The sequence below is a fragment of the Sceloporus occidentalis genome, unplaced genomic scaffold (assembly GCF_023333645.1).
Source record: "Sceloporus occidentalis isolate IW3139 unplaced genomic scaffold, rSceOcc1.0.p SCAF_10, whole genome shotgun sequence".
Lineage (NCBI taxonomy): Eukaryota > Metazoa > Chordata > Lepidosauria > Squamata > Phrynosomatidae > Sceloporus > Sceloporus occidentalis.
The window spans coordinates 31159827-31182116 of record NW_028316990.1 but is presented as its reverse complement, the minus strand read 5'-3'; the positions used below and the strand labels follow the sequence as shown (position 1 = coordinate 31182116).

The window sequence follows — 22290 nt, the reverse complement described above, 5'->3', positions numbered from 1 at the left end:
CGGTTGAGTGCATGGTTTGCATGCACAAATCTCTGGCTTTGCTCCTCAAGACTTTCCACAAGAGTTCTGGGAACCATAGTTTTGGGGTGGGTTTTTCGGGTTATGTGGCCATGTTCTGGAAGAGTTTATTCCTGACATTTCGCCAGCATCTTCAGAGAAGGATGCCCTATATCAATAATAATAATAATAATAATAATAATAATAATTTTATGTATTTGTATAATGCCATATAGCTTGGAAACCCTTCTGGACCAGGGGATGCTGGGAGATGGAGTCCCAAAAGGTAATTTCTCCACAGAAGTCTAGTTGCTTCCCCATTTGGAGCAAGCGAGGTTCAGATATGGATCTGTGGATAAAGCCTGCCCAGTGTTTGACTGTAATGTATTATTGCTATTATTATGATGATGATGATTATCGTTTATTTGTATAGTGCCATAAATTTACATGGCACTTTACCAGTACAATCCGTTTAAAACAATTAAGTCCTGCCAAAAGGTGTACCATCTAAAACTAATATAATGTAATATAAAACTACATAATAACTGTACAATGAAATAAGGGGAAATGTAACCCTTCTGAGCTTGAAGTTCATTGACACAAGATACTTTTCAGTCCTTAGAAAGTGGAAGGAAGAGAAAACATGCTGCCTGAAATATTAGGACTATGGGGCTGTGAGAGAAGGGGATGATAGGTGTTCTAGTCCAGTGCATTTGACTGTGGAAGTTTTAGCCCAACAGGGAAGGGGACAATGGGAGTTCTAGTCCAATGCATCCAACTGTGGGAGTTTTAGCCCAACAGAGAACTGGATGATGGGTGTTCTAGTGCAATGCATCCGACTGTGGGAGTTCTAGTCCAACAGGGAAGGGGATGATGGGTATCCTAGTCCAATGCATCTGACTGTGAGGAGTTTTGGTCCAACAGAGAACTGGATGATGGGTGTCAGAGAAGTGGATGATGGGTGTCCTAGTCCAATGCATCTAACCATGGAAGTTCAAGTCCAAGAAAGAAGTGGATGATGGTTGTCCTAGTCCAGGGCATCTGACTGGGGGAGTTGTAGACCAACAGAGAAGTGGATGATGGGTGTCCCAGTCCAATGCATCTGACTGTGAGGAGTTTTAGTCTAACAGAGAACTGGACGATGGGTGTCAGAGAAGTGGACGATGGATGTCTTAGTCCAGTGCATCTGACTGTGGGAGTTTTAGTCCAAGAGAGAAGTGGACGATGGATGTCTTAGTCCAATGCATCCGACTGTGGGAATTTTAGTCCAAGAGAGAAGTGGATGAGGGGTGCTCTAGTCCAATGCATCCGATAGTGGGAATTTTCATCCAACAGAGAAGTGGATGGTGGGTGTTGTAGTCCAATGCATCTGATCATGGGAGTTTTAGTCCATCAGAGAGGTGGACGATGGGTGTTGTAGTCCAATGCACCTGGCCATGGGAGTATTAGTCCAATAGAGAAGTGGATGATGGGAGTATTAGTCCAATGCATCCGACCGTGAGAGTTGTAGTCCATTGGGGCTGCAGTGTGGGGGAGGATGGGGGTTGGAGTCCAGGGCGTGGGGTGGGGCTGGGGAGGAGAGTCCTTCTATTCCTTCCTTCCTTCCTTCCTTCCTTCCTTCCCTCCCTGGGACTGGGAGGGGATTCTCTCCGCCAGGGGTCGCCCTCGGGCCAAAGGGGCTCCTCCAGCAGCGCCTCCGAAAAAGCCCCGAGAGAGAGAGAGAGAGAGAAAGAGAGAGAAAGAGAGAGGCAGAGACACAGAGAGAGAGACGCCCAGAAGCAAGAAGCAAGAAGCCAGCAAGGACCGGGTGAGCCTCCCGGAGATCCAGGGGGATCGGGGCTGGGATGGAGGGGGGATCCGGGGGAAGATCTGGCGCTGAGATCCAAGGGGATCTGGGGAAAGAGGGGGAGATCTGGTGCTGAGACCGGGGGGGTGATTCAGGGAAAGATCAGGGAGGGGATCTAGGGAAGACTGGGGGAGAGGTTGAGATCCCAGGGGACCCGGGAAAAGGAGATCCAGGATCGAGGGGATCCGGGGAAGATCAGGAACTGAGATCGGAGGGGATCCGGGGGAAGATGGGGGGCTGAAACCATGAAGGAAGGAAAGAAGGGGGACCTGGGGGGGGTGCATCCACACTGGAGAAATAAAGGCAGTTTGGCACCGCTTTGAGTCCTGGGATGCCTAGGTGGATCAGGTCTGCCGCCTCTCCTCCCAAAGAGGAGCCAAACTACAAATCCCAGTGCCATCCAAGAGCACTGTGTCTAGAGGAGGCAGGGCGAGTGAGCCCTTATGGTGCATCTGCATTGGAGAAATAACGCGGGTTGGCACTGCTTGTAGTGCTGTAGTTGTACAAGGTCTGTAGCCTCCTCTCCCAAAGAGGAGAGCGAACTGCAAATCCCAGTGGGGCCAGATTGCATCACAGCATCTCTGCAGTGTAGAGGCACCCCTTCCCTCCAAGTCTAAGCAATTGCTCCTCTGGAGGCTGAAGTTTCTAGTCCTCTGGGTGCTGCATTCCAAAGCAAGGCTATTGGGGTCCTTGGGACTTCAGGCCAAGGGATGGAGGATGCAACTGAACACAGGTCTTCAGGGTTTGGACTTCCCTTTAGTGCCTCCTTTGCTTTGGCACCAGAAGAGAGAGACTTCAGGTATGATTTAGCCTTGGAGCCTTTCAGACTCTTGGCATCATAAGAGTCAGAAGGTTCCCAAAGGTCATCCAGTCCATCCCTATCCTGCCACACTTCTGACAGAGGGACATCCAGCCTCTCTTTCAAAACCTCCAAAGGAGAAGATTTCGCAGCCTTCCCGAGGTGGCACTCAGCAGCTCCCGCCATCGAGACGTTCTTCCTAATATCCGAAGTTGAAAGGCTTTCATGGCCAGCATCCATAGGGATTTTTTGGGGGGTGGGTGGGTGGGTTCGAACTACGTGGCCATGTTCTAGCAGAGTTTATTCCCTGACATTTCGCCAGCATCTGTGGCTTTGGCATCTTCAGAGAATGCTGGCATGGAAGGGAGTGGGGTGTATATATATACTGTGTGGCCCTGGGTTTATTAATAATTAATTAATTAAAAAATAATTAATTAATCCTCCTTGAATATCTTCCCACTCAACAATAGAGCAACACACAGATTAATATGGAAACCACTCTTCCCAACCCAGGTTCACAGAGTATATATATATATATATACCCCACTCTCTTCCATGCCAGCATTCTCTGAAGATGCTGGAGAAATGTCAGGAACAAACTCTTCTAGAACATGGCCACAGAGCCCAAAAAAAGCCCCCCCCCCCCCACCTCCCCACACACACAATTCCTCCTCATATTTCGGTGGAACCTCTCATCAGGCCCCTGAGCATGTCCAGAGTGCTTCCCTCCCTCGTCTCTGGAGCCAGCCATCAACAATGCTTCGCCCAAGCTTTGAAGAAACCATATGGAAGAGCCGCTCCCCTCTTTAGATTGCAGAGCTTGGAAAAGTTACTTTTTGGAACTGCAGACTAAAAGGTTGGAGTGGATTTCGTGCCCAATGGGGGATTCTCTGCCCCATGAAAAGCACCCCTGCCTCTGTTTGGAGTATCTCCGGCGAAGGAGAGGCAGATTGTGGCACCCTCAAACATCTCCAGATGAAGATTCGCTCTCGCCAAGAAGGATTCTTCAAAGCTTGGGTGAAGTATCATTGCTCCTGTTGAAGTGGGTAGGGAGGATGCCTTGAGCATCCTTGGAGGAGGACAGACTATAAGAAGAAATCAATTAAATGCCTCATCTTTCCTCCAGTCTGCTCTACTTGTCTCTTTCCCCCACATTGCCTCCCTAACAACCCTGCGAGGTAGGTCAGCTGGAAAGAGAAGGGGGGAGTGTGACAGTTTTAGTCCAGCAGAGAAGAGGATGATGGGTGTTCTAGTCCAGTGCATCTGACTGTGGGACTTTTACTCCCAACAGAGGAGTGGATGATGGGTGTCTTAGTCCAATGCATCTGACTGCGGGAATTGTAGTCCAACTGAGAGTACAAAAATGTCACAAAATGACAGCTTCCAGGCTTCCCTAGCACTGAGCCATGGCAGTTAAGATGGGTTATTTTGGCAATGCGGATGCAGCTGATTGCTCTAACCACTAGACCAGTGCATAAAGGAGTCGGAGGGGAGGAAAGGAAAGATATTCTTCATTAAAACCCAGCTGCTCATTGGCCAAAGGCCAGCCTAGAAAGCCCTTCTGGAATTAGCCTGGAAAATAAATCTATGAAGTTGACTGCTCCATTCCAAAGGAATGTTTTCCAGGCCGGCTTCTTTCTCTCCCAGGCGTCACTGTTAACCGTCTGTGCTCTAAAAACTGTTGGGTGATGGAGAGGATCATTTGTGTAAAGTTTGTCGCTTCGTTTGCATCTGCATTGCAGAATTAATGCAGTTTGGTGGCGCTTTAAATTGCCGTGGCTGAATACAATGGTGCCCTGGGATTTGTAGTTTGGTGTGGCACCAACCCTCTTGGACAGAAAAGGCTGAATATATATATTATACACCAAAAAATTCTAAACCCCCAAATTCCTTAGCATTCAGCCATGGCAGCTACTGTAAAGCGGCATCAAACTTCAGATGGTCAGTCTTCAAGGTACATTACTTTTGAATATGGAGGCTTGATGATCGCTACTAGCTGGAGATCATGGCTTGGCGGTTTGAGCGTTGGACTATGACTCTGGGTTCGATTTCCAGTTCGGCCACAAAACCTACTGGGTGACCTTGTGCAAGTCACACTCTCTCAGCCTCAGGGGAAGGCAATGGCCAACTTTCTCTAAACTAATCTTGCCAGGAAAACCCCATGATAGGGTCAATATGAGACAGAAACAACGTGAAGGCCCACAACAACAATGAGATGGGAGGTGCAGTCCATATTATTATTATTATTATTATTATTATTATTTTAAAGTGGGTAAGAGAAGCATCAGGTAGGATGCCTTGAGGATACTGGCTCTTGGAGGAGAGCAGAATATAGACAGAACTTAGTTATATGTCCCATCTTTCCGCCAGTCTGCTCAAAGGGCTGTACTTATCTCTGCTCCCCACATTATCTTCCTATTTATATTAATATTAATTTATTTGATTTATATCCCACTCTTTTCTCAAAACTGGGACTCAGCGCTGCATATGGATGGCACTTGTCTGGGGAACGCTGAACCCGTAGCATCTCTTGTTAGGACCACAAATCCCATTGCTCTCAGACAGAAATGGGGGTCTGACCCGCCTTCAAGGGGTCTGATCAGGGAAAGTGGGTAACGCTATAATAGAAATAATATTTTCGAATGAAGAGGGTGCAATCCGTTTTGGGATCCTCGCCATTTCATTGTCTCAAGCAACGTCCGTTCCAGATGAGATGTTTGTTTATATATATATATATATATATATATATATATTCCTCCTTGGGTCCCAACTTGGCAGAAAGGTGGGATAAAAATAAGATTAAAATAAAATGGCATACATTCTAGAAAATGGAATATAATACAAAATTAATAGGCAATATCATTCAACAAAAACAAAGCATTTTAAAGGGAAGCAGGTAATTTTAAAGGGAAGCAAGTGAGTGCCACATTTAAGGTGTCACCTGGTGCAGTCCAGGTGATGCCACTGGCAGGAGGGGTGTATAATGATGATGATGATGATGATGATGATAGTGGTAATAATAATAATAATAATAATAATAATAATAATAATAATAATGTATTGCCCGTCTCTCTCCATGGATCGAATCGGACACTCCTTCCAATCCCCCTTCGGAGCACACCGGTGCTCTAAAGAACAGATACTCCATGTTTGCTCTTAGGCCCAAAGGGCACTTGTCTCTATAACGTAGCTGCTAATCCACAGTCAATACAGCTCCGAAAGGCAGGCCATCTCTCCTTAATGTTTAACACCCAGCTGCCGGAGTTAAGGCTAAGCCAAACAGGGATTGGGTTTGAACGTCAGAGCCAACGGGAGAGAACTCGACCTGGTCTGGAAAATATTTACAAGAGGTGGAAATGCAGGCCACGGATATGAGCTCCCGAGTCGTAAAACAGAGTTAGAGGTCTTAGAGGGTGCATCTGCACTGTGGAAATAATTCGGTTTGGTGTTGCTGTGTGCTTCCAAGTCACTATTTTAAAAATCGTTTTAGACTTATGGCAACCCTAATAGGAACCTTTCTTGGGGTTTTCTTGGCCAGGTTTGCTCAAAGTGCATTTGCCATTGCCATCCTCTGAGGCTGACAGAGTGTGACTTGCCCGAGTGGGTTGCATAGACAAGCTGGGATTTGAACCCTGATCTCCAGAGTCGTGGTCCAATGCTCAAACCACTATGTCAGTCACACTCGCTCTCTAACCTGCCAGGGGTTAAAGGACGCATGGTGTGCGTCTGTGATTTCAGACTGCAGAAATAATGCAGTTTGTCACTGCTGTAACTGACACGCATCAGTGTTATGAAATGCTGGGATTTGCAGTTTGGTGAGATGTTTGGCCTTCTCTGTTGGAGAGAGACACAACGAGTTACAAATCCCAGGGTCAAGTGGTGTCAAACTGCATTATTTCTGCAGTGCAGATGTAGCCTTTGGTGCATTTTGTCAGGCAAGGGAGTCTCAGGGCTGTCCTTTTTTTCAGCTGTGAACATCTGGAAAACCGCTGGGCAGGAAGTGAGTCAGAAATCAGTTTCTGGACCGGATAAGGGAGCCAGACACCGACATACTTTTTGCTTTTTTGTCGTAAAAAAAGGCCTCTCTTGAACCCAAAATGGCCTTGGGGCAAATATGTGGCCGACGGATAGTCAGATGCTTGCTGTCATCATCTTGAATTGCCAGCTATTAAAATATCATATTAAAAACATCATGAAAAAGCACATAATGTAAATGATGGCATTTAAAACAAAGTCGGTCTTGTTAAAGAAAACTATACATTACATGTAATGATGATTACCTAATGATGATAACTGTGAGTAATCTGGTAAAAATTGCCATGATTTAAAAATATAGCCACTTGCTCAATGATTGTCTTGTGCGAGCCCTGAAATAAAATAAGTGAATATTATTAGATGTATTCCTTTGTTTCCAGCTCCTCAAACATAAAATAATAGCAATGAAAGGTTGCAAAACAATGCATAGGAAGAGGGAAAATCAAGGTTTGCTATTTGGAGTTTATACTTTTTATGGATATTTTTCAAGCTGCGGACGCTTGAATCCGTGGATAAAAAATCCATGGATAAGGAGTATTTAAATTTCAACAATCAAAGCTGAATTTTTGGCCTTTTGATATAAGGGATACTGTTTGACTCTGCTGTTGTATTTAATGAGACTTGAGCATCCACGGATTTTGGTATCCACGGAGGGTCCTGGAACCAAACCCCAGCGGAAAACAAGGGCCCACTGTGTATGCGTGTGTGTATGTATGTATATATATATATATATGGATGCTCGAATCTGCGGATTTAAAGAATCCACGAATATAGAGGACTGACTGTAATAGAAAGATCAGGGGAACGTTCTCGGCTGCCCCACACCTTGCTGCAGAAAAGGAGTTGAAGCGCAACCATTCCCCCTCGCCTCCCGTGGCTCCTCTGTCTCTGGGGTGGCCACACGAGGACGCTGGTGACCTCACAATGGCTGCCGTGGCAACCAATTATGAAGTCACAAACGCCTGTAGCAAAAGAAGGAAAAGAATCGCTTTGGCTCCGAGTACAGAAGGGAACGTACAGTCTCTGAGGCCATCTTGCATATTCCGAGAATCCGCCGTTGCAATGTGCTAACCTTTCTTTCTCTCCGGCCTCAACCTCTGGTTGGGATTCCCTGTTTCCCTGCAGGATGTGTCTCTCCCTGAGCATCCCTCCGGCGCCGTTCCATTGGTGACGAACCCACACTTTCGGCGCAGCGTCTGAATCCACCGAAAGGGTCGGCCAAGCACCTGGAGTAAGCGGGACCAACCATGCTGGTGAAAGAGTACCGCATTTGCATGCCCCTCACGACGGACGAGGTAAATGCGAGTTAGCGTCGGGGATCGGCACATGTGCACACAACAGATCCTGGTTGTATATTTTCATGGTCATGCCTCCAAGCCCTGTCTCAGGGCTAGGCTACACATAACAGCACTGTGCAAACTGGGGCATGTTTTTTGCCCATTCCATCCATGTGATAGTGATAGGGAAGCGAGATAACTCAACTCTACCTGTGGCAACTTGGGGGAGATAATGCAGGAGCATCTGCCATTCTAGGATAGAAAGTCTGTGCAGAGTTCTGAACATGTAGATGCAACGGAGGATTCACTCAATGCAATGCATTGCCAAAAGCAATATAAATGTATTGATCAAAGCGATGCATCGCCAGGAGCAGGCTGCATCCCATTGGAGCTGCTTCAAGCTACAGAGGCAGAATCTACTCTAGCTCTAACTAAAATGGTCAACTAATATAGACAACGGCAATCCTATATTATGAAGTCCTTCTGAATTACTTATTGATTTGTGCACTTAACATTCCCAACAGGAATGTCTCTGGTTTCAATTGTATTTTCAGTTTTAAAACATTTTCCAACGTTAATTGGAATCCAGCATTTCCATGCTTCATCACACATGGTAAAAACTAGTCTTCTGCTCACCTTTAGTTGGACTATTTTTGAACATGTTTGGATAATCTGTCCAAAGAAAGGAGACATCCAGGGAATACCAGGCTATGTTCGGTGGACTATATTCAGAGGAAGGCTGTGGCAAATGGCTTTCTTTGTCTAAGAAAATCTAAAGAATTAGTTAGGGTTGCCATAAGTATTCCTTGTTTAGGAAAACCTAAAGAAATAGATGAAGTCACTGTAGGTCAACAGACGACTTGAAGGCCTTCTTTAAAGACTGGAACTGAAATAAATGTGAACTTCATGGCAAATGAGAGAAGAAGTCGCTCGGGTGATTTATCAGTATTGTCTGATCCCAGACGGCTTGTCTTTGAATCTTGTGGATTGATGCAAAGATGGGGCAGCTCTGTTGACCTTAAGGCAAATCCGCAAACCACAAATTCCAGACAAGGTCTATTCATACTTTTGTTACGCTAGTACTGACCGGCAGCAGGCATCTTTCCTGGATCTATCAAGGAAGGTATGTGCTGCCTCACTGAGCTATTTCGCCCCCTCTTTGAGATTTGTAGACTTCGTGTTTAGAGAATAATGAACCGGAGTTCTGTGCCAACAATAAAGGTAATAGCAGGAGAGCAGTAAAAATGCCAGCCACAGATGCTGGTGAAACATCAGGAACAAACTCTTCTAGAACACGGCCACATAAATACCCCACAAAAATACCCCATAATTTTATTTTTATTTATTTGGTCGCTTCAGAAAAAAAGAAACCCGTTGAAAATTCAGACCGATCTCTTCCAGTGCAAAGCTCAGAAGCCTTTTTGTTTGAAGAGAGCTGTCGGTTCTTCGGGAAATCTCTATTTATCAAGGCTGGAATGGAAAGAAACGTAAGCCCCGGATCAGGCAAAACATGGCAATGAGAAGGAGTAAATCTTCAGAAAGCCATAAACCACCAGAAAGGAGTAAACCTTCAGAAAATTGCGTCCCTATGGAATAAGTCCTTGTCGTGGTTTATAGTGATCAATGTATTAAGTTTGGAGATTCGATGCCCAGCTTTGCCACAAGAACCCACTGGGTGACTTTGGGCAGATCACACTCTCTCAGCCTCAGAGGAAGGCAAAGGCAACATCCTGCGGAACAAATTTGGCCAGGAAAATCCCACAATGGGTTCACCTTAGGGCTGCTATAAGTCAGAAAGGACTTGAAGGCACACAACAGCAATGCAATATTAAGTGTGTCCGATTTATTACAATTTTGTCTCCATTCAAAGATCTCAGAGTAGTATACATGGTTCTTCCTTCTTGCCCTTGCTCCTATACTCTTGCATACACAGATCAACAGAGCTGGAGGAAAAGGTGATTTAAAAAAACATTTTAAGGGGATTATTGCTTATTTCCATGCTGTGGGAAACAAGAGATTTCTCTATATTGCTGTTCAGCTAGTGATTCTACCAGTGCTCCTCTCGTTCTTAGCTACTTGGAAGAGGAAAACTAGATGCTGTCATACTTAGAAGAAGACTAAAAACTCATCATATCTAGTGATCTGCGTTAAACTTGTGATTTAATTAGAGAAACACTAATACATGGGAGAAAATCTCCATCTGGACAATTGTCACCCGGACAATTTGCACCCAAATTGGACCCTGCATCATCTGGACCGGTTGCCGTGCAAATGAGAGGAGGATGCCTTATTTGGCCCTTTGCAGACAACTCTTAGGACTGATGATAGCACTGCAACAGCCAAAACAATATCCCTGATCTATAGCAACATCATAGCAGCATAACTTTATTACTGGGTGCCGAGTTCAGGGCTCGCCATGAAGGGGTTTTTAAAGTTGCGGAGTTGAAGGGGAGAATAGTTTGGGCAACCACTGGTAGGTTGTGCCCTTTGAGGCCTGGCAAGCCTCTCTTGGGGGCACAGGCCAGACTCCGGGGGCTGCCCAGCTCCTCCAGGGAGGCCTCCCTTGCTTTGCATGAGGAGTGTCACTCTCGGCTCGTGCGGCTTTTGCCTCCTCACGTGAAAAGCCTCTGTTGTTGCCTTGGTAGCATGCGTCATGGAAACTTCCTCCCCATAAACAGGTCTGTGGAGAAGCGGAAACTAAAGGTATGCGGTGGTGGTGCCGCTGCAAAGCAAGTCAGCCGTCCAGAGTGGGGAATTAATCTTTGCAAGGCCTCTCATAGAACAACACCTTCCATCATTTGTTTGGGCTGCATCCTTAACTCCAGCATCCCTTGTCCTTACACGAAACCCTCCCTAGCTTTTATAAGGTGCTCCTCTGTTGATGCCTGGGACTACAGAGCCCATCGTCCCTGGCAAGCGTGCCTGTTGCAACTCCATCTGTCTTCCTACATGTGTTTGCATCCTCTGTCCAGACCAGTGGCCATGCTGGCTCATAGATCCTGGAAGTTGTCATCCAAAATAACTTTACCAGGTGCTGCTCCCTTCATTCCCAGCTAGCGCTGCTCATTGAGGAGGCATCAATAGCTATTCTGGCTCGGGGATGATGAGAGTTGCAGTCTAGCAGTTCTGTGAGGGAAAGCTGCCTTCAAAGCTATGTAACAGCAATGGGAGAATATGTAGAGTGATCTTATAGCACCCTTGAGACTAACTGAAAGTAAGAAGTTGGCAGCATGAGCTTTTGTAGACTTCACTTCCTCAGATGCTCCAAAAGCTTCTGAGAAAGTAGACTTTAGCCTATGAAATCTCATGCTGCCAACTACTTTCTTTCAGTTAGCCTCAAAGGTGCTACAAGATCTCTCTTCATATTGATTCTACAGACTAACACGGCTATATCTTTGAATTCTGCTAGGAATGGGAGAATTTTGGAGGTGTGATCAACAGATGAGGGCAATAGTGTGGTTGGACTAGGACTCTGGAGATCAGGGTTCAATTCCCAGCTCAGCCATGAAACCCACTGGGTGACCTTGGGCAAGTCACACACTCTCAGCCTCTGGGGAAGGCAATGGCAAACCTTTCCTGGGCAAATCTCGCCAAGAAAACCCCATGCCTCCGTAAATTGGAAACAACTTGAAGGCACACAACCACCACAAGATGGGGGCATCTGGTAAATTCAGGGGTCATTCTGCCCTTGGGATTCTCTTGAGGCTACACAGGCTGCCCAAAACTAGAAGAGGCTGGTTGCTTATTGAAAACTGGCTTTTAAGAAAAGGTTAAATAGTGCAGTGGGGGGTGAGAGCTGAGATTTGCTAAAAGGTGAATTGCCACTCCTGGAGGTTTTCCAGGGCTCTTTCACACTACACCGTTAAAAGCATTGTAATTCCACTTTAATTGCAATAGGCCATGTCCACACAGACCAAATAACCCATCCTCCTCCCAACCTCATAGCGATCAGTCCAGATATTGCAGGGCCCATTCCCCGATTCGGGTGCAAATGTACGGCCAGTTCAGCATCGAATCCACAGTATACAAGGAGCCCTTGGTATCTGCTGGGGTTTGGTTGCAGGACCCACTATGGATACCAAAATCCACAGATGTCCAGGTCCCATTTCCTTCCAAAGGCCCTTTTTCGAAACCACTGCGGTGGTGGTGTTATGTGTTGACTTATGGCAACTCTTAAGGCGAACTTATCATGGTTTTTTTTGCGGGGGGGGGGGAAGATTTGTTCAGAGGAGGTTTGCCATTGCCTTCCCCATGAGGCTGAGAGTGTGTGACTACCCCAAAGTCACCTTATATGCATGGAAATGGAGGTAGTTAGTCAAAGGTATTGTTGCCATGATTTCTAACAGGCATCCTGGTTTCTGGATTTTGCAACCTGGTGATCCTGGGCCTTCTTGATGACATTAAAATAGGGGAAACTCGGGATTTACAACACTGCATGCTTTGTCTCTGTGGCTTTAAAGGGGAGGGATGTGCGAGTGGCAGATTTGTAAGCATTTCTTTGCTTGTGTGTGCATGCAGCTACCAAGGAATACGACTTAATCCCCTGGAATGTGCAGTTACAAGCCACTTTCTGTTTTATAACATACGGCCTTCTAGGCGCCTCCTCATATCCGAATGCCTCCCTTTGGCTGGCACTGCAGCCCAAAACATTTGGAAGGTGACAGATCTAGGAAAGTTGGGGCAGGCAGTTTTGGACTACAATCTGATATCATGTCAGCTGTGGTGATGGGAGTTGTAGTCGTTCAGACCTTTACAGTTCTCAGCCTTGATCGTGGCCTTCAGATCTTCTCAACCATAGCTCTCACTGACCATTGGCCATGCTGGCTGCGGATTATGGGAGTTGTAGTCCAAAACATGAAGGGATGCTGGTTTGTTTGCCCTTAAACAGCCACTGCTTCAAGAGATCTAGCTGGGACCGTGGAGGAAGGCTTGTTGTTGCTGATAACTGCCTTGAGTCGGCCTCGATTCATGGTGACCCCACGAATGAGACACCTCCAAGCCCTTCTTTCCATAGCTGCTCTGCTCAGGTCCTTCAAGCTCAGGGCCATGGCTTCCATGATTGCCTATCCATCTGCGATGTGGCCTTCCTTTCTTTCTACTGCCCCCCACCTTTCCAATTATTGTCTTTTCCAATTATTCATGATGTGGCCAAAAGAATGATAGCTTCAGTTTTGTCATCTTGGCTTCCAGGGAGAATACCGGCTTGATCTCTTCTTGAACCATTTTGTTTTGTCGTCTTGGCCATCCATGGTATCCTCAGCACTCTCCTCCAGCGCCGCATCTCAGATGAGAAGCATCTGAGGAAGTAGACTGAAGTCTAGGAAAGTTCATGCTGCCCACTTCTTTCTTTCACTTAGTCTCAAAGGCACTACAAGAAATCCTTACATACTGATTTTACAGACTAGCATGTCTATATCTTTGAATTCTACACCACAAATGAGTTGGTTTTCTTTCTATCAGCTTTTTTCACCATCCAGCTCTTACATCCTTACTTGGCGATGGGGAATATGATGCCCTGGATGATCCTAACTTTGGTCTTTAGTTTAATACCTTTGCGCTTTAAGATCTTGTCTGGTTCTTTCATAGCTGCCTTTCCCAATCCTAGGAGTTTATCACACGGGACGAATCCCATGCAGAAATTAAATTTAAACTGAAAACAGGTACTTTTTCAGACTACGTTTGGGGTTAACCCAACAGAAAGTTGAAGCATTTGCGGGATGTTTTTCAGACAGTGTTTGCGTGAAAGAGAATACGAAAATAACCCAAATGCAAAGTCATCAAAACTAGCTCCTTTTTACTTTCGCTAAATTCCGAAAGTACAAAGAAGCTTTCCGTTCGGATTATTTTTGCGTTATTTGTCTTCTATGCCAATGTGTCAGACAAACAGCACCTGGGTTTTAAAAACCCATTTCTGCACGGGGTTTAACCAATTCGCCCTCCATGTGATAAACTCCCGACTTGTTGGCTGCAATCCTCGTTCTGATCGATGCTTGCTCCAAGGTATGGGAAATCTTTATTTTAGTTTCTTCCACCTTTATATTGAACTCTTGGAACTCTTCCATGGCCGTTAGTTTTGCTTGAGACAAGAACTATTTCTAGGGCTGGTGTGAAATGGACTCTTTGCGCATTGGGAAAGCACAGCTCAAGGTAAATGTTTTGTGTTCTGCCTTTAGCCAAAGAAAGAGAATGGGTGGAGGAGGGAAGTCCTATAGCTCCTCCTGTGTTGGCTGGGATCTCAGCCAGGCGTACTAAGGATGGCTGGTATGCACATGTTCTCCTGCCCTGGAGGGATGAAGCCTTGGTAACCCTGTCGATGATTATACAAACTCCCAGAAGAGGCCAAATGCTGGGAATGAAAGGGAGGGGACTCTACATTCATGCCCCAACAGTGGTTTGACAAACATAAAAGGAGTCAAAATATACAGCAGCGTCAATGACATTTGCACGTCTGTTTGCACATCTGGTACATCAAAGACATAGCCATGTTAGTCTGTAGAATCAGTACATAGAGAGATCTTGTAGCACATTTGAGACTGTTTCCATCTCTGTTTGGCAACTCTGGCCTTGCTAGCCTTTGATAAGAGAGGGTTGGAAAGAGAAGTCTCTGGGATTTGCACCCGGTACCCATTTGGCTTTAAAAGCGTAGTCTTTTAGGATGCATCTTGTGTGCCTTCAAGTCAGTTCCAACTTACAGAGACCTGAAGGCGAACCTATTGCATGGTATTCTTGACAAGTTTTTTCAGAGAGGTTTTGCCATTGGTCCTCTTCTGAGGCTGAGAGAGTGTGGTCACCCAGTGGGTTTCCATGGCCAAGCGGGGAGTCAAACCCCAGTCTCCAGAGTCATAGTCCAATGCACAAACCACTACATCTGCAATATAGAAATAACGCAGCTTGACACCACTTTAACTGCCATAGCTCCATCCAACAGGATCCTGGGATTTGTAGTTTGGCAAGGCACCAGTTCTCCTTGGCAGAGAAGGCCACAGACGCCTTTCTCCCAAAAAGGAACCCAAGGCGGCTCACAATATAATAACACATTAAAACAACATTTTTAAAAACAATTACAAAATAGCCCAATTAAAACAGTAAAAAGTTAAAAAAATTAAACATACAAAATTTAAGATATACAAAAGTTGAGAAATAATCTAAATGCAAATTCTAGGGTTTGTAGTTGGGGGAGCTTCTCCGTTGTTGCTGTCACAAGAAATTACAAACCTCAGGATGCCATCGGATGGAGCCACGACAGTGAAAGCGGTGCCAAACTGCATTAAATCTGCTGTGTGGAAGCAGCCTCGGTTGCGGCTTCTGTTACAGAAAAGCCATTGATGATGAATTCCTTGTAGAACAGATAGGAAAGGTTATTTGGGGGAACACTTTAGCGTTCTGGAAGTTGTCATCCCCCCAAAAAGTTACTTTTCCAAACTCTGCCTCAAACCAATTTGATCTTTCCAAGAAATGGGTTTTCAGGTGGTTTTAGAGAAAGTAAAATAGAAAAGGAGGACACCGTGTGCCAAAGGAGGTGCAAATGGCAGGCAGCCACATAGAGTCCATTAAGACAAGGATCCTAATAAAGTTGTTGGGCCATTGTGTTGACATGTGGCTGTGTTGGCTTACTAGGAGAACAATGCCATGCAAAAAGTGCCGGACTTTTTGTTCCAGGCTGAGTGTGTTCCAGGCTGAGTGTGAGAAAGAATTAATTTGCACCTTTTCTTTCGGTACCATTAGCACCGTTTTTTGGGCATTTGCATAGAGGTGGTAGAAAGATCCTCGACTGACTAAGGTGCTGGAGAATGGACAGAACTAAGATCGGTGGACAAATAGTCTCAGCTAAGCTTCCAGCCTTACCAACGGAGTCTAGAGCTTGGAAAAACCACACTAGCTATGGGATTCTGGGTTCAAAATAGTCATTTTTCCAAGCTCAGATGCATTCCGCACAGTTACAAATGCCCAAAAGAGCTTTACTCTTTACTCACATAAGACCTAAAGACTTAACTTCATTTCTAGCTTTCCAAAGCAACTCTGTGTAGGCAGTTCTTTCTCATCACGGGTGAGCAGCTTTTTAAAAGCCTTTGTTGCTGTGTGCCTCTGAGTCATTTCCAACTTATGGCAACCCTAAGGCAACCCTATCATGGGGTTTCCTTGGCAAGTTTCTTCAGATGCCATTGCCGTCCTCTAAGGCCGAGAGAGTGTGACTTTCCCCAGGTCGCCCAGTGGGTTTACATGGCTGAGCTGGGGTTCAAACCTTGGTCTCCAGAGCCGTAGTCCAAAGCTCAAACCACTATAACATGCTGGAGCTCATATCTAATAAGGTATCTAACATGATAAAAAATGCAAGAGGCAGTCTTGTCTGTATTGTGGTAAAGCTGCCCAAAAAGACACCATTGTATCTGTGCAAGGACATACTATCAATGGGTCTGAGCTCCATGAGAATCCCAAAAGCAATGAAGGAAGAGCCATAAAATTAGTTCTCTGCTTAAGGAGATCCAAAGACCCCTTTTAAAAATCAGACCCAACTCCATCCAATGGATAGCTCTCAAAGTCCCAGGCCTCTTTGAAATGAGTTTCCAAAGAAGCCTAATGTTATGGCAAGAGATAAATGTAGGGCCTAAAGGCACCAGATCCTATCTGATCTTGGAAGCTAACAGCCAGGTGGAAGTTACCAGGTGCTGTGGGCTATATTTCAGGGGAATATAGAGGAACTGGCAAAACCACTTCTGAGTATTCCTTTCCAAAGAAAACGATTGACATGAAGGCGCATAGAGAAAGAGAGAAATTTAGGCACTGGATCAGGCAAAGCATTTTGAGAGGAGTCAAAGTGCATCATAAAATGAGTGCGCCTTCAAGTTGCCTGCCGACTTATAGCAACCCCACAAATTTCATAGGGTTTTCCTCGGCTGCAAAGACTCAGAGGTGGTTTTGCCAGTTCTTTCCTCTGAAACATTCAAATAAAGATGGAGTCAATGATGCCAGTGCATTCAAAACCCCTTTTTTGATATGCAATGTTTTATTCGATTTGGGTCTATTCGCATCGGTTACTCACACTACAAATGAGGAGGATCTTTTTTAAAAACTTGGGAGGAAACCCAATATCAGTTATCCCAGATTTAGTGAGGGTTTGGGATGTGTGTGAACAATGGAGATTTAACCTGGATTCGTCCTGGATTATTTTCACAGTGTGAATAACCCTTGGTCATTTGTTGTTGGGAATCTCGCCAGCACTCCTTATTGTGACCACATGTGAACCCCACATGGGGCTCTGCTCTCATCTTGCGCAAGGAGATTGTGGGGGCTGCGGATGAGTTATGAGCTGAGTTATGCGCTGCCTGAGCAAACTCTTCAAGGTAACACTCTGAGAACACTGGCAAGTCAATAGAAGTACAGATGATATCTCTCTTGCAATTAGCGCAATGACAAGAGGTTTCAGAACAATAAAATAATGAGGGTGCTGAGCCATTGTCAAGTCATGCTCTTCCCTTCTCCAACATGCACATGATCTATTGAGAGGAAAGGCACATTTTTTTTGTTCCCAGTTCTTCCTTGAAGGGTGGCGGAGAAAGAATAATGACAGAATCTCTGCTTTTTTCTAATTCAAATCTGGGCTCATGCAAACACTGCTGCTACATATATATATATATATAGGCGGCAACTTTTGCCTCTCTAGAAAAAAAGCAACTACAGTATAAGGGTTTTTGTAAAACACATGTCTTACATGTGATCTGGCCACAGTAATGTAATATGCTCCCGTTCTGACATTTTAGTGAGATAGAAATGTTTCCGAAATAACAGTTTGTTTGAATAGTCATCTCCACCTGGCCCCATGATCCCATTATTTTGTCTGATCTGGTTATAAACCCCAACCAGAGGTAACAGCAAAAGTGTGGCATCGCTGTGCCATACAACTCATCCGATCTGGAAGGCAAGTGAAATCAACTGAGAACAAGAACAGGAAAGCCATTGTTGCCGAGGAAGTACATATTTACTCTGGAATCCCCACAATCATTAACAAGCAATGATGTTACTGAGTGGTTTCTGGTTTTGTCCTCTCCAGATTTCATTGTAGCACATCTGCTTGTAGCTGTGACCCATGCATTATTGCTTCGTATGGGTTTTCCCAACTAGGCAGATAGCGGGATGACCCTTGCATCTGAAGCAGCAAAGCAGAAACTACATGGAAGCTGGCCAGAAAATATAGATTGGGTTTTGGAGACAGCTACGAAAGAACTAGACAAGATCCTGGGAGACTGCAGTCAAGAAATCAGAAGAAGATTTGGATTTGGAAGGGAAGCAATGAAGGAACTAGAAAAGATCCTGAAGTGTCAAGGGATATCACTGAATACTAAAGTTAGGATGGTCCGTGCCATTGTATTCCCCATATCTATGTACGGTTGTGAAAGCTGGACTGCAAAAATAGCTGATCGGAAGAAAATCAACTCATGGAAGAGAGTTCTCTGGATACTGTGAATGGCCAAAAAGACAAATAAATGGCTCCTGGAGTAAATCAAGCCTGAATTCTCCCTAGACGCCAAGATGACGAAACTGAGGTTATTGTGCTTTGGGCATATCATGAGACGAAATGACTCACTGAAAAAGTCAATAATGTTTGTGGAGAGCAATAAGAAAAGAGGAAGACCGCATTCCAGACGGATATATTCAATCAGAAGAGCCATGGCCATGAATCTGCAAAACCTGAGCATGGGTTTAGCATAGGGTAACTTGGAAGGCCTCTCATTCATAGGGTTGCCATCGGTCCAAGTTGACTTGAAGGCAGTTAAGGTACTTTTTGCCTTTGGAAATCCCGAACACTCACCACTTTTAGGGGCAGCCAAAGGATGCCACATTTTGTATCAGACGGGGACGTTGGTGATGGGAGTTGTAGTTCAACCCTCTCTGGAAAAGCTTCCAGCGAAGGAAGGCTGTCCTAGTGGTTGTGGCCTCCTGCCAGCTTGGAGAGCAGGGTTGTATGATTCAGCTCCTCTTTGCTTTTTGTGTGTGTGTGTTTTTGTGCCAGTCTAAAAGTAGCTCATTTCAACACAGCTGCCTCTTTTTTCCCCTTCTTTTTTTGGTTAGGCTGAGCAAACAGCCCCAGCGAGCGCATTCAGAATTTGCTCCAGCCTGATGGCTTTCAGGGAGATGATGGTGTTTACTCTGTGGAAACAATTCCCTTCTCTGTAAGTGTTCCCAGGCAGGCAGTGAAACGCAGCCTCCCCATGCTTTCCACGCAAAGGGATCCTTATATCCGAGGAGGAACCGTTGAACTCTTCTGAAACGTCCCCATTGAATTTAGTTCAGCCACAGGTTCCCTTGGAAAGAATCAGGGAGCTGCGGTTTGCTGTAGAAGGTGCTACAGAGCCAAGATATTGGAGAGGGTCAATGGTCGGTCTAGCCAGGACATGAATTTTGCTGAATGGTTCTTCAGCCATCCTCTCTCTCTTTCTTTCTCTGCCTTCTCTACCTTGCAGGGTTGTTGTGAGGATAAATTAGTCTATATGCCTCCTTGAATTCCTTGGAAAAGTTAGGTATATGAATGCCGTTTAAGCCAGTGTGGGGTAGTGGTTTGCGCATTGGACTAGGACACTGGGAAACCAGGGTTTGAATCTCTGCTTAGCCATGGAAGCCCATTGGGTGATCTTGGGCAAGTGACACTCTCTCAGCCTCAGAATGAGGCTAAGATAAACCTTCCCTCAATAAATCTTGCCAAGAAAACCCTATGATAGGTTTGCCTCAGGATCGCCATATATCAGAAAGGACTTGAAGGCACACAACAGCAACATGCATACATGCATGCTTCAAGGAACATGACTCCCATTGCATTGTTGTATACAGTCTTGATGACCTCTTTTCTGAATGGCATGACTATTCCATCCGGGAAGAATTTCGGAAGTGTCTTCTGAAGCAAGCTTATAACCTTTATGGATCTGAATGTAATTTTTAATAGATGTGATAGCTACTAGGGTTATCAGAAACAGGGGGAGACATTGGTTTGCTTTTGGAGATGCTGATGCTGGTGGTGATGATGGTACGGTTGGCCCTCCATAGCAAATAATAATTGGCCCTCCAATTAAATAATAACAACAATAATAATAATATCCACAGATTCCTTATCCATGGATTCAAGCATCTACAGCTTGAAAGTATTTTAAAAATATATATAAATTCCAAAAAGCAAACCTTGATTTTGCCATTTTAATGTGGCACACCATTTTAGTATGCCATTGTATTTAATAGGACTTGAGCATCCACGGATTTGGGTATCAATGGGACCCAAACCCAGCAGATACCAAGGGCCGTAAAGGCGCATGCGCAAAACGATCACCCACAATGTAATAGCAATGCATTCATGCATGTGTGCAGAATACAATTGTGCAATTAATTAGGTTTTATGCTGTCATTGTTGCGCAACTGCTCAACCATATTAAAACCACTATTGCTATAGCGCTACTGTTGTGCTACCGTCCAAAAGCACAATTGTGGCTGGATTGGTCCTGGTGTGATAATGCCCCAAGACTCATATGATTGTGCATGCATCCCTCATAAATGGGCTTTGGTTGCGATAGTAAAAGCCCTGGACAAGTGGGTTAATAAAAACCACTTTTTCAAGAAGATTGCATAACATGTGCAATTGACTTTGAAAAAGAAGAGAGACAAACGCTTTCACGTTTAGCCTGTCTCCTGGAGAGCTGCATTCAGTGGGTGAGGTTTTTCCCCTCCCTTTCCTTTCTTTCCATAGTTACCCAAGCCCACACATGCAAACATCAAACAGCTATGCTTGGATGGCTTTCCATTTTCCAGGACTACTCAAGAAATGAACGTCGTGCAACTCCAAATCAATGTGGAGTGTTATGTACTGGTGCGAACTGAGCCTCGGGTAGCCATCAAGCAGGGGCTGGGAACCAAGAGGTTTAAGTTGGGTCAGAAGTAAAGAAACAGGACCCCCTGATTGTCTTATTATTATTATTATTACTACTACTACTACTACTACTATTTACTCATTTCTCTCCACCCCATTGAGGCGGGCAATGACAGCAATGAACCGATAAAGGACATCAGTTAAAACACATCGTTTAAAATACCCATCAATTTAAAAGGACAAATAGTCTTCCAAGGTTCAAAATTTTGGAGAGCCGATGGCCATCCTGAATTGGCTGAGCAACTAGACTTCTTTGCAAAGGTAGCCAAGTTTATCCTACAACAAAATCCAAAGACTGTTGCATGGTGATCCTTTTCTTCGGCCAAACATAAGGCGCATAAGTACAATCACATCCAAAATCCACAAAACGGTGACGCCTTTATTGACCGACCGGAATGCATGAAATACACGGTGCAAGCTTTCAAAGAGCCACTGGCTTCTTCACCAGGCAAAGATGTTAAAAATTGTACCGGAGGGAGAAAAATGATGATGGTTTCATTTTGCCAAGAAGCACCTGGTCAGGTGTTGTTGGAGGGACATTTGTGCAGGCAGACCTCTCCTACTTCTAGCCATGTGGGTAATCCAGGAAATAATAATAATAATAATAATAATTATTATTATTATTATTGCATTAACAAGACAAAAAGAATGCTTCTCTTGAGATCCAAGCTGTCTCAGGTTGCATCCACATTGCAGGCGGCATCCAACTCTCATGGGGTTTTCTTGGCAAGGGGCATGCCATGGCCATCCTCTGAGGCTGAGAGAGTGTGACTTGCCCAAGGCCAGTCACCCAGTGGGCAAAACTTGGATTCGAACCCGGTGTCCTAGTCCAGTGCTCAAACCACTGCACCACTGGCTCTGTGGCCTATCCTTACTTTCCTCAAAATATGGCAAATAGCTGTGGCAACTGCTACGCGTCTTCCATCCAGCCAAATCGGAGTGCTTTTTGAGCAGCTCGGATTGCACTCTTCTGCTCAATATTTTTCCCTATTGAAATCATTGTGGGCTTTTAACAAATAAGTCAACTGAAAAAAATAATTAAATAATAATTTAAATGCATGCTCCATAATTGAGTCAAATGTATTTCCAATGTTTTGGATGCCTCCCTTCGCACATTGATAATTGCTGAGTACATGCATCTCACTTTATGTTGTTGTCTTGTTCTGACAGATAATAAATAGCTTAAAATGCACTACAGATCTCAGAACGGTACTTAGCCTACCTAGCAGAAATTGTCGTGACTTCCTTCCTTTTCCCTCCTATTAAGAAATCTCATTCTCATTTAAAAGGTCTTGTGAAGTCAGTCTCTATGCAAAGAAGTTTTCTTATGGTTAGGTACAGATATATAGCAATATTGCAGCATACATTTCCCTGCTATTTAACATGTTGGTGCCTAAACCCACATTCTTATTCTATCTCTTGCTTTGAT

General features: G+C 44.8%; 1 protein-coding gene across 1 annotated transcript in view; it reads left to right on the top strand.

Moving 5' to 3' along the window:
- Positions 1-1647: 1647 nt before the first annotated feature.
- Positions 1648-22290, top strand: part of LOC149306336 (cytoplasmic phosphatidylinositol transfer protein 1-like) — a 47743-nt gene continuing 27100 nt past the window's right edge. Inside the window, exons 1-2 of the mRNA XM_089539645.1 lie at positions 1648-1804; positions 7803-7972. Coding sequence (XP_089395771.1) covers positions 7925-7972 — 48 coding nt within the window. The 5' untranslated portion in view covers positions 1648-1804; positions 7803-7924. The remainder of the gene's footprint in view (positions 1805-7802; positions 7973-22290) is intronic.